Here is a 12,503-nt window from a genome sequence, read left to right as displayed (position 1 = left end):
TACATAGAATGATGATAGTGGTGGGTTGGAGGAGAATTTAAAGGGTGTGTAGAAGTAATTAAGATTAAAATTGCAAACAAAAAGATGAAAAGCAGAAAATTTGTAGCAGTGTATGTACCACCAAAAATCCATGTGTGGTCGGACAGCGAACATTCTAAATTACTGGAAGAAACAATGAATGTGCTAAACGAGTTACTGAAAGAGGATAGAACCATAGTAATCATGGGCGATTTCAATGCAAAAGACATAATTTGGAAAGAAATGATAGTTAAAGGGGGAGATGAACTTAGGAGCTACATTCTACTGGATATGACCATTGAATACACCCTAACGCAATGGGTTAAGGAAAATACTAGATATAGAAACAATGGGGAACCATTGAAACTAGACTTAATATTAACTTCTGAACCAGATATTGTGAACAAAATGGTGTATAAAACACCAATTGGAAAGAGTGACCATATACTAATAGAGTTTGAATTAAAAGAACAGAACAGTGTAGATAGGAATGATAAACATAGTGAAGGAAGATTTATGTACAACAAAAACAGATTTTGTAAAACTAAGAAAAAAATTCCAAAACACAAATTGGGATAAATTCTTTAAAGAGGAAACAAAGATGTAAGACAATTGGAACATATTCAAAGAAAAGTACAAAGAAGGAATTAATAAATACGTACCAAAAAAGAAACAAAAAGAGATTTATATAAAATGTTGGTTCAACAAAAGGTGTAGTGAGGCTAGAGCCAGGAGGGACAAGGCCTGGAAAAAATGGAAAAAAGATAGAAAAACATCTAAATGGCAAACATATATAAAACTTAGGAACAAATATGTGAATATATGCAGGAGAGAAAAGAGAATATAAAAGGGATATCACAGACAAATGTAGGGATCAACCTAAACTCTTTTACAGATATATAAATGACAAACTAAAGGATAAGCATGAAATAGTGAAACTGCAATAAAGAATACATAGATGACACAGAGATGGCAGTTATGATCTGACATTTCAGGTTTGTTTTTACAATTGAGAGCTCACAATCTTGGGAAGATCGACAACAAGAAAGATCACCCATGATGAAAGAAATAAAGATAACACAAAAAGAAACAAGAGACCAAATAAAAAGCCTAGATGTCAGAAAATTGCACAGACCAGATGGAATTGCAAATTGGATACTGAAAGAGTGTATAGATGAACTGACAGACAAACTATACAAGATAATTGACTTCTCACTCAAAGAGGGAAAGGTGCCGCAAGATTGGAAAGATGCAAACATACATACATACATATACCAAGGCTTTTTCCCCCTTTCAAGGGAGGTAGCCAAAATGGGAAAGGCATAAAAACACTCCCACCCATTTCATCCCTAAATACACTCCACACCCCTCCCACCCTCCCTCTCATCTGATCACCTCCTGGATGACGGGTCATCCCTACACCTTGCCCACCGCACTGGGTCAGAAGCAGTGTCACAAGACACAGCACATTCACAGCAAGGCCGCTTCATTAAATCGGCGACCCCCCCTCTCCGTCCCCCCTTGCATATAAGGAGAGGACAGGGAGAAATCCCTTCAGGCTGCGTCAAAATTTACTCACACATACTACCTCACCCCCCACCCCCCGCCCATTCCTCCTCATGCAATCACAACATCATCCATATACAACCATTCTCCACTTACCTCTGTCTTCCATCCTCTCCCTTATGCAAACATAGAACAAATATATAAAGGAGAAAATAGGGAAGATCCTACAAACTTCAGACCAGTATGCCTCACTAGCACAGTAGCAAAAATATGCAAAAAGGTCATCAGGAACAAATGGACCAAACACTTGGAAGAAACAAAATAATAAACCCCAAACAATTTGGCTTTAGAAGTGGAAGATCGTGCACCACAAACCTAATCTGCTCTTACTCGAGATTAATTGAGATAATACCTGTACAAGAAAGGGATGGATGGGCAGATTGCACCTTCTTGGATTTGCAGAAAGCATTTAACAAAGTACCACACCAAAAATTAATCAATAAAATTGAAAAAATAGGAGGAATTCATGGCAAACTGTGGAATGGGTGAAGGATTTCTTCACTGGGAGAAAAATGAGAGTGGTACTTAGAGACAAAAACTCGAAATGGGAAGATGTGAAAAGTGGCATCCCACAAGGCTCTGTTTTGGCTCCTTTAATGTTTGCCATATACATAAATGATATGGATGAAGGAGTAAACTGTTACATGAACTTTTTTGCTGACGGTGCCAAATTACTCAAGAGAGTAAGAACAAAAGATTACAGATCGCTACAAGATGACCTGGATAAAATATGGGAATGGAGTCGGAGATATGAGATGAACTTCAACATACAAATATGTAGCATAATGGAATTTGGAAAAAATAAAAATAGAATTTGGAAAAAGTAAAAATAGAGTTTCGGTACAATATAAAATTGGAAACAAAGAAGTCAAAAAATTAAACTCAGAGAGAGACCTAGGAGTAATCATCTCAAGTGATTTGACACCTGACAAACATGTAAATAATTTGGACAGACTTACAACTTAAGATCAATGAAAGTGGCTTTCGACTACATAGATGAGGAGATGGTTAAAAAGATAATTGTTACACTGACAAGACCGAAATTAGAATATACTGTATCAATGTGGACACCAAACACAAAAAAGAACACAAAATTAGAAAGAATCCCAAGAGCAACAAAAATGGCACCCACACTGTCAAATCTGACATATGAACAAAGATTGGAGAAATTACAGTTGTCAACACTAGAACAGAAGGGAAAGAGGCAATTTGTTGACCATTTTCAGAATTATGAAAGGGATGGAAGTTCTCGATAGAGATGACTTATTAAAGTGGGACAAAGAGAAACAAGAGGACATGAAAAGAAACTAAAGAAAGACAGTTCCAGAAGATACCTGGAGAGAGAAAGAGAGAGGAAAAAAAAAAAGCTTCCCACACATTGGTGCCTACAAGGCACCTATGCGCCCACAAGGCATCTGATGCGCCTATGACAGTGTGAACCTACTTCATCCGACCTAACCTAATCCAGTGCAATTATGTAATTATGCACCATGGGTGACTACCCATGCAGTATATATATCTGCTTCTGGCTGCATGCAAAATCAGTTCAGTTTTAACTTGCAAATAAAAGAGATGAACTCCTCTAACACTCTTTTCTTCTCACAGTAGTCAACAATGGCTACACTGGTGACCCGAGTGAGGACAATGGACCCGTCTTCCACTGCCACCTCCAGCTCCACCACTCCTCCTTTCCCAACAGCTACTGGGGGACCACAGCATACGTTGAGATGCTGCCCATAGTTGCCTCCTACCCACAGCCAACAGAACCACCAGGAGCATCGACATACTTGTCAGATGTGGCTACTGCACTTCCTAGCATCCATCCGATTTGTCCATGTCAACATCAAGGATGTAATCCTCACCACAGAAGCAGCACCAGCCTACAGGCACCAACAGAAATGACAATGGATCACCATGATCTAACACACTGTAGACCTGGATCTCGCCTTTGGTTAGTTGCCACGACTCCTGGAGCTTTGTCCTTGCAGACATCAGGATGCCTCTCCTCGGTGCTGACTTTCCCATTCATTACAGATTGTTGGTCAATGTCAACAGCTCCTGCCTCAACTACCCTCCAAACTATACTGCCATTGACACTAGACATCTCATGCCCAACACTCACTGAAGCCATCTGAGGCAACCTCATATGTCTTCAGCAGAGATGGCTCATCTTGACTCCACTACAAACTGCATCACAATCAGCCATGGTTACTGCCATCAACTCTAGAGATTCCTATGCCCAACATTCATCAAGCCATTTGGTGCAACCTCAACATATCTCCAGCAGAGATGGCCAGTGGCCATCCCCTTGGATGAGGAATGCCCTCTTAAGCCAAGGCCATTTTAAGAGGGGAGTACTGTACAAATCACAACAACCATGTGGCGTGGAGCACACACTGTCGCCCACAAGGCTAAACCTGATGCTCCTATGACCATGTGACCCTGCTTGACCTGATCTAACCTAATCCACTGTAATTATGTAATTACACACCACAGGTGACTACCCACATGGTATGTATAAATACATACCTCATCTCTACATCAACAACACTCTAATACCACACACAAACACACCGAAAATTCTTGGTGTAACATACGATACATCCATGTCTTTCAAACAACACCTCACAAACATAAAAAACAAATGCACACCTAGACTTAACGCACTTAAGTCAATCACTGGAACAACATTTGGTCAAAACAAAGAAACTAATATAACAATATACAAACAATGCATACGCTCAGTGATGAATTATGCGAGTCCTGCATGGGCTCCTAATCTCAGTGACACACCACAACACCCTTCAAATCATACAAAACAAAGCCCTAAAAACAATTACAGGCTGCACAAATACAACACCTACAGACCATTTACACCATGAAACAAAAGTCCTCAAAGTCAAGGACCACCTCGACATGAGAGGCACACAAACACTTGCTGCAGCCACCACAAACACATCACACCCGCTACACTACATAGCAGAACACCCACACACACCAAGAAACATTAAAACTACACCCAAAGACCTTTATTACGCACAGATACTCTCTTCTCTTCCTCCACAACCACCAAATACCAGCCTCCGGAAACATATTCATAATCATATCACTCACCGCTCCATTAACACACTGAAAGACAACACACTGCTGCATGCCAGACCCCCTGATATCCACCCTTCTGAATCCTCTCTCCCACGAAAGGACAGAGTCCACTTGGCCAGACTGCGATGCGGTCACCACCCAGCACTTCTAAGCTACCAGAAGAGGCTGGACGACCGTGTTGTGAACAGCTGCCCAGGATGTAACACTTTACCCCATACCATACAACACATAATGGAAGACTGCATTATACACAATCATGCACGCAAACAACACAACATACACTCTATAAAGGATTTGTGGGAAAACCCAGTTTTGGCTGTGGCCTTCCTTGGGGAGACGGGACTGCTCAGACAGTCTAGGGAACGACAACAACAACAACCCACATGGTATATATATATCAACTTCTGGCCACATGTAAAATCCGTTCAGTTTTACCTTACAAATAAAGGAGACGAACTCGCCAAACCTCTTCTCACAGTAGCATTGTCACTACATGTGAAAGACTGGAAGAAGTGGAGATCTTTTAGTATTTGGGGTCACAGGTAGCAGGAAATGGAGTTCAGGTAAACATGAATTATAGGGTAATAGAAGCAAGTCTGAGGTGGGGGGGAGGAGAGTGAAAAAAGTTATGAGAAATAGGTATCTGAGGATAAACTCAAAGTAAATATTGTTGGAGAAGTGATTGTGCCCATAGCAATGTTTGGAGTGGAGATGTAGAATTTGAAGACTACAGAAAGGAAGACCTAAACAACTTGAGATGAAATATTAATGAAGTACACTTCATATAACAAGGATAGACAGAATGAGAAATGCAGTGAAAAGGAGAGTGAGGGTAGAAAGAGCTGACAGAGGCTAGATTAAGGAGTGCTGAAATGTTGGGCATGTGGAGAGACATTAGTTAAATAAAAAAGTGTGGCAAGCAGAGGTGACTGGAAGGATTTTAAGGGCGAAATCAAGTATGTGGCATTGGATGCAAGGAAGAAAGCACAAACAATTGGATAGAATGAAGAGTAATTGTAAACAGACATAGCCCAATGAGATGTTCTTGTCTGTTCTGCAAAATTCTCAGTTGCCATAAAATCAACCAGTGGAAGTAAACCAGCTCTGACAATTAGGATCTGCTGTTGAAATGCTGTCTTGCAGCATTGCCTTTGACCTGAACAGTGTGGCAAGGGACAAGGATGATCCTTCATCCATGCTGTGCCACAATGAGAGGATCAATGAATAGATTTTGGATAGGTGGGGCTGGAGTAGGGTGGGTGTGTTATGACTAAGCCATCTCTCTTATACAAGAGAAAGCCTTTTTATACAAGTAAATTCCCTCTAGCTTCAATGGAGTGTCATGAAGGACAGACTTTGTCAATAAGTGCAGTCAACTCCAGACATCCCCATTCCTCCCCTTTCATACTATTAACAGTCATATGCTTCTACCACTGCCATACCCTCACTATTTTCCTAATCTTCAATTTTTTTTCCATTGCCATCCCAAATTATATCACATGACTTCATAAAAATACCATCCTTCCCTCACATCCATGGGCCTTGTTCCAGCTGTACAATGGTTGGAAGGTCAGTCTCACACTTTCCAACAACAAGTTTATCAGATCAAGTATATCTATCAATAATATAATTCTCACTGTATTTACATTATTTGAAACTCTATGAGTACCATTACTTGTCACCCAGCTTGGAACAATTCCTGTCCTCACAGATCATTGCTTGAATTCTTGTGCTCCTGGAAGAGCCACACAGATGATTTTCTCCTGAGCTTATCATGGGCCCCAAACTTGCACTTGAACCCTTGAAACTGGAATGTGTGTGAGAGTGTATTTACCTAATTGTAATAAATTGAAAGAGAGCTACACCCATGGGGTCCCATCTCTTCTTGTCTTTTTGTCTCTTTGTGTGCATGGGTGTGTATTTGTGTGTGTTTGTGCACGCATGAGTTTGTTTGTGCTCACTCATACACACAACAGTAAACCAATGAAACAACAAACTGAAAAGCTGAAACTATGTGCTTACTGTGGTGGATGTGTTCGGAGTCCAAGATGGTCTGGGCCCTGGACCACCACCCATACTTATTGGAGGCATTCCCGGCCCTGGACCACCTGGCCCAGGGCCTCCTGGACCACCAGGCCCCATACTATTTGGTGGAGGACCCCGCATTCCTGGCCCATATGCTCCTGGACCAATTGGACCCATACCAGGGCCAGGACCCATTCCCCGAGGTCCTGCCATACGTGGATTCATACCAGGGGGACCTGTTAGGTGACAAAAAAGAGAGGGAAGTAATTAACACGATTGATCATTTAGATATTTCATAAAAGGTCACTCATTACACTACATGAAAAAAGACAAAATCATTCATGCAAAAGACACATGCATGCACACACGCACACACACACACATACACACACAAATACAAGGATTTGGTTAAAGGTGGCACAGTTCACAAACATGAAATAAGCACTATTAATTGCTTCATATTTCAGCTGACAGGGTAATCTTAGGATGTAAGACACAGTTTAAGTCTCAAGGCCAAACAAACTTTTAAGGGAATGAGATGAATAAACAAAATTAAAAACTGCATGGGATGATGAAAATGACTCAAATGATTGAATACAGATACCTAAAAATGCAATGGATTGGTGATACTGCTGGCACAAGATTAGAGAAATTAAATAATAATAATAATAACAACTGTTGCCTCGAGTTTCACTGCATGGAAAAATGGCAGTCCCTAAGAAGTTGGCAATGGTCCTTGTGCTCTCCAATGGATTTATCTGGGAAGAAACTTTGGACTGATGTCTGTGTAGTATTGGTGTGTGACTGTTTCTATGTCACCACCCGAAAGTAGTAGGGGGGAGCAGTCACCAGTTGTTAGTTTTCCATGTGTGAAAAGAAGTAAGAAATACAGTTCAAGCTGAAAGAAATTCTAGGCCCAGTCAACAGACCAAATATCAGCCCCCTCCCATAGCTGCACCTCCTGATAGAGGTGAATGGGTTTTGAAATTAGGCAACTTTGCTATCCATCTTCCAGGTCCATCACAAATTAGCACCCATCACTGGTCTCACCAAGGAGATAAGTGAATGAACATAAAGCAAGTGTGTAGGGGGCATTAGACTGGGCTACATTGTGAAAATGACAGTTGAAAAGGTATGTAAGTGATTTTGGGAGGAAATAAACATTTGATGCAGTATCAGAAGTGTACTACACTGAATCCAGGTTGAGATAACAGGGACTTATGGACAAGGGGGCAGTAATACTAACTTCATACTAATGAATCATATAAAGGCCTTTCCTTGAATGACTTATGGGCCTACCCAGTGGCAGGTGCTGGTTACCTGCGACCTATGGGTCTCCACTGAGAGTATGTCAAATAATGTCTGGGTGATGAATTTTTAATAATTTTCATATACCAAAAGCATGCCAACTCTAATTCACTCCATTTGACATTTTAGATAGAAAAAAGGAAATTTCAGTTATGGTCATGTTTTCCTAACAAGTCTAAGGCATGCATGCATGTACAATGTAGCCTAAATGAAAGATTGTATGATCATATGGTACAAATGTGTGTTCATGACCTAGCATTAACTATTGTGAAGTTTAAATAAAAAGTGAATTAAAAACAAGAACACACATTTACTGAAACACACACACTCTCTCTCTTTTCCTTGTTCTGAAGACTGCTATCATATCATCTCCCTGTTCTTCCTTTGGTTGACAGTTCCAGCTGTGTGTTTATATAATTATTGGGACCAATAATCGACATTTGGTAACTGTTTTCCTGTAAGATGGACATCATAGAGGATCACTCCTTGCTGCCCATCTGTAAACCAGTCAACAACTACACCTCATCTTGGGATGCAGCCCTAACAGGCTGACATTCTGCCTCTAGATTGGGCTTTTTTCATCTGAGGAGAGCTGACAACAGGCAGCAGCTCCCTTTCTATTACTAACACACAGACAACAATCAAAATTTTCTTCCCAGAAAGATGTATGTGATTTCCTGGGGGCCATTGCTAGCCACTGTGGGGCTACAGGTTTCCTGTCAGTGAAAGTTAAGGCTACAATTATTATGTAACAGTACTTATTTACACACCAAAGGGCTTTTTCCCCTTTGCTGACAGGTGGCCAAGCCAAAGTACACCCACTTCAAACACATCCATACCTATTCACTGCCCTTCCCATCTTATCACTTCATGGTTGAAGGTTCTTCCATGTCCCTTTATTTCTGTGAATATATACACTATCAGACCTTGCCCTACATGATTGCACTGTGCACAAAATTTCACATTTACAAATACATACATACATATACCAAAGGTTTTTTCCCCCTTACACGGGGGGTAGCCAAAAAGAAAAAGGTATAGAAATCACTCCCACCCATTTCATTTCCCATATATTCCACTCCCCTCCACCCTCCTTCCTATCTTGGCACCTCCTGGATGACGGGTCATCCCTGCATCCTGTCCACTGCCCTGGGTCAGAAGCAGTGTCGCAAGACACAGCATATCCACAGCAAGGCAGCTTCATAAATTCGGTGACCCCCTCTCCGTCCCCTCATGCAGGAAAGGGTAAAATGGGGAGAAATCCCTTCGGGCTACGTCAGTTTATTTCTCATACATACTTCCTCACCCCCCATCCCCCACCCACTCCCCCTCATGCATCACAGCCTCATCTATACACAACCCTTCTCCATTCACCCCTATCTTCTGTCCTCTCCCTTCCTTCCTCTACAGACATTCCCTTTCACCCCATCCATCCATCTCATCCTAGGATGCCCCCTCATATTCACTCCTTCCACCTCTGCCTTCCACACTTCTTTTACTAATCTTTCTTCACTCATTCTTTCCATGTGTCCAAACCATCCTAATACTCTTTCATCAACTCTATCTCCCAGCTCCCTTTCCACCTCTGTTCTCCTCCTCACCTCCTCATTTCTCACTCTATCTAGCCTAGTAACCCCTATCATACTTCTCAGACATTTCATCTCAAACACATTCAAACTCCTTCTCTCTTCCTCTCTCATGTTCCATGTTTCTGCCCCGTACATTGCTGTTGGCACAATCACTCCTTCATATAACCTCCTCTTAGCATCCATTCCCAGATGTCTATTTCTCGTTACACTTTTTAATCCACCAAGGCATTTACTCGCTTCTCTCAATCTACATTCTACCTCCACCCCCACTCCTCCGTTTCCTGTCACATTCGCACCCAAGTATCTGAAACTATCCACTTCCTCCAGTTTCTCACCCTTAATGCAGCCTACTGTCACTCTCTCCCCTTGTACATCTCATCTCATTTATACATATAGGTAAGATATTTTAGCAAATGCTGAACAAAACCATGATTCACAATACCATGATTTAAATAGCCTCCCTGGCTGTATTGTGCACCAGTGTCTGGAGAGGGTCTAGGAACCTAACCAATTTTTCCCAAAAGACCTGTTATTTGCCCAACACAAATTTCATCCTGCACAATGACTGAGGAACCTAACACTCGTGTTTGGCATGGTTTGACTGTATATATACATTCTAACAACCACAATGCACTTTAATTCTAAGCCATCAACATCGGGAGACCCAATGGAGGCCACAAGCAGAAATTGAAATGTGGTACTGCCAAGGACTTGAACTCAGCTATCACATGACAAGTGATGCAGTGACTTACCAACTATGTTATCAACAGACATGAGTCAAGCGCAATTTTCCTTACATATATTTGTATGCTTGAGTTACATACACATACATGAAATTTTGCGTTCAACCCATCTCCTCTATGATAGTACAATTGGAAGTATACGAATGCAGGAAAGTATTTGTACAACACTGAATGGGTCCCAGCGATTAGATACATTTTAACAACCACAATGCACTTTAATTCTTAGCCATCAACATCAGGAGACCCAATGGAGGCCACAAGCAGAAATTGAAATGTGGTACTGCCGAGGACTCGAACTCGGCTATCTCATGACAAGTGATGCAGTGCCTTACCAACTACACTATCAAGAGAGATTTAGGTCAAGTGCAATTTTCCTTATATATATTTCTATGCTCGAGTTACATACACACACATGAAATTTTGCGTTCAATCCATCTCCATTATGGTAGTACAATTGGAAGTATACACACACAGTAAAGTATTTGTACAACACTGAATGGGACCCAGTGATTAGAGATACATTTTAACAACCACAATGCACTTTAATTCTAAGCCATCAACATCGGGAGACTCAATGGAGGCCACAAGCAGAAATTGAAATGTGGTACTGCCGAGGACTTGAACTCCGCTATCTCATGACAAGTGATGCAGTGACTTACCAACTATACTATCAAGAGAGATATAATTCAAGCACAATTTTCCTTATATATATTTGTATGCTCGAGTTACACATACATGAAATTTTGCATTCAACCCATCTCCACTATGATAGTATAATTGGAAGTATACAAACGTGGGAAAGTATTTGTACAAAAATGAATGGGTCCCAGTGATTAGAGATACATCTTAACAACCACAATGCACTTTAATTCTTAGCCATCAACATTGGGAGACCCAATGGAGGCCACAAGCAGAAATTGAAATGTGGTACTGCCGAGGACTCAAACTCAGCAATCACATGAAAAGTGACGCAGTGACTTACCAACTACGCTATCAAGAGAGATACAAGTCAAGCGCAATTTTCCTTGTATGTATTTGTATGCTCGAGTTGCATATACATGAAATTTTGCGTTCAACCCATCTCCACTATGATAGTACAATTGGAAGTATACAAATGCGGGAAAGTATTTGTACCCATTCAGTGTTGTACAAATACAGGGAGGACCTGTCACCCAAGAGGAGGTGGTAGCATAAGAGGGAGGGAAGAGGGTAGAGAGGTGTGGAGTATGTAGGGGATGGAGGGTGTGGGAGTGGTTTCTATTTCTATGCCTTTGTTTTTTTTTTGGCTACCTCCCTTGTAAGGGAGGAAAAGCCTTTAGTATGGGTATGTATGTGTGTGTGTATATATATATACACACAAAAAAAAACTATAGATGATTTTAAGAATAAACTGGATGTGGAGAGATACGAAAATGGGTCACTATGAGCACAGCTTGTCCCGTAAAATACAACTAGGTAAATACACACACACACACATATATATACATGTGTCATTGTGACAAATGGAAATTAGTTCCACTGCAAAGACTCAAACCTCTGCCTTAGCGACTGCTTATTCATCTCTGCTTCATAATAAGCAGTTGCTAAGGCAAAGGTTTGGGTCCTTGTGGTGGAGCTAATTTCCATATATATATGTATATATATATATATATATATATATATATATATTTGCAGAAAAAAAAAACCACTTGAACGCGTGATTCTAGTATGCAGAAAAGCCACAAGGAAAATAACAGAAATGAGACCGAGCACTTTCGTCTATTCAGACATTTTCAAGATACAAGTACAGAAAAAGAGAATAGTATATATACTCAGAGGGTAGGGTACTCTCCCCGTGACCTATGGGCTCCTGAGAGTTTGGTTTACAATTTTCTTAATAATAAATTCATCCAATCTGTACAGTCCATGACTTATATTTGAATTACTAACAAATGTATCCTTGATCAGACTTGATTCTATGATATTTCTATTCAAATAAGAATTACTCCTAGCAATCACTTTAGCTTCATCCCAATTAATACAATGGCTGAAATTCCTAAGATGAACAAATAACGCATTGGATGTTTGACCACTTCTAATGTTATACTTGTGTTGCTTTAATCTAATATTTAATTCCTTTCCAGACTGACCAATAGAGCATTTGTTACAATCT

At 40.6% G+C, this 12,503-nt stretch overlaps 1 protein-coding gene across 18 annotated transcripts in view; it reads right to left on the bottom strand.

Moving 5' to 3' along the window:
- The window catches only part of Ssdp (Sequence-specific single-stranded DNA-binding protein), a 575,744-nt gene that overhangs the window by 59,328 nt on the left and 503,913 nt on the right, over nucleotides 1–12,503 (bottom strand). For all 18 annotated transcript variants that reach the window (XM_076205593.1, XM_076205599.1, XM_076205606.1 and 15 more), the window contains one exon: nucleotides 6,709–6,947. In XM_076205593.1, the coding sequence (XP_076061708.1) occupies nucleotides 6,709–6,947 (239 nt within the window). The remainder of the gene's footprint in view (nucleotides 1–6,708; nucleotides 6,948–12,503) is intronic.

The sequence above is a fragment of the Oratosquilla oratoria genome, chromosome 22 (genome assembly GCF_046742065.1).
Source record: "Oratosquilla oratoria isolate Oo_2021 chromosome 22, ASM4674206v1, whole genome shotgun sequence".
Classification (NCBI taxonomy): Eukaryota; Metazoa; Arthropoda; class Malacostraca; order Stomatopoda; family Squillidae; genus Oratosquilla; species Oratosquilla oratoria.
Note: the sequence above shows the minus strand (reverse complement) of the source record. Positions and strands in the feature narration are given on the sequence as shown.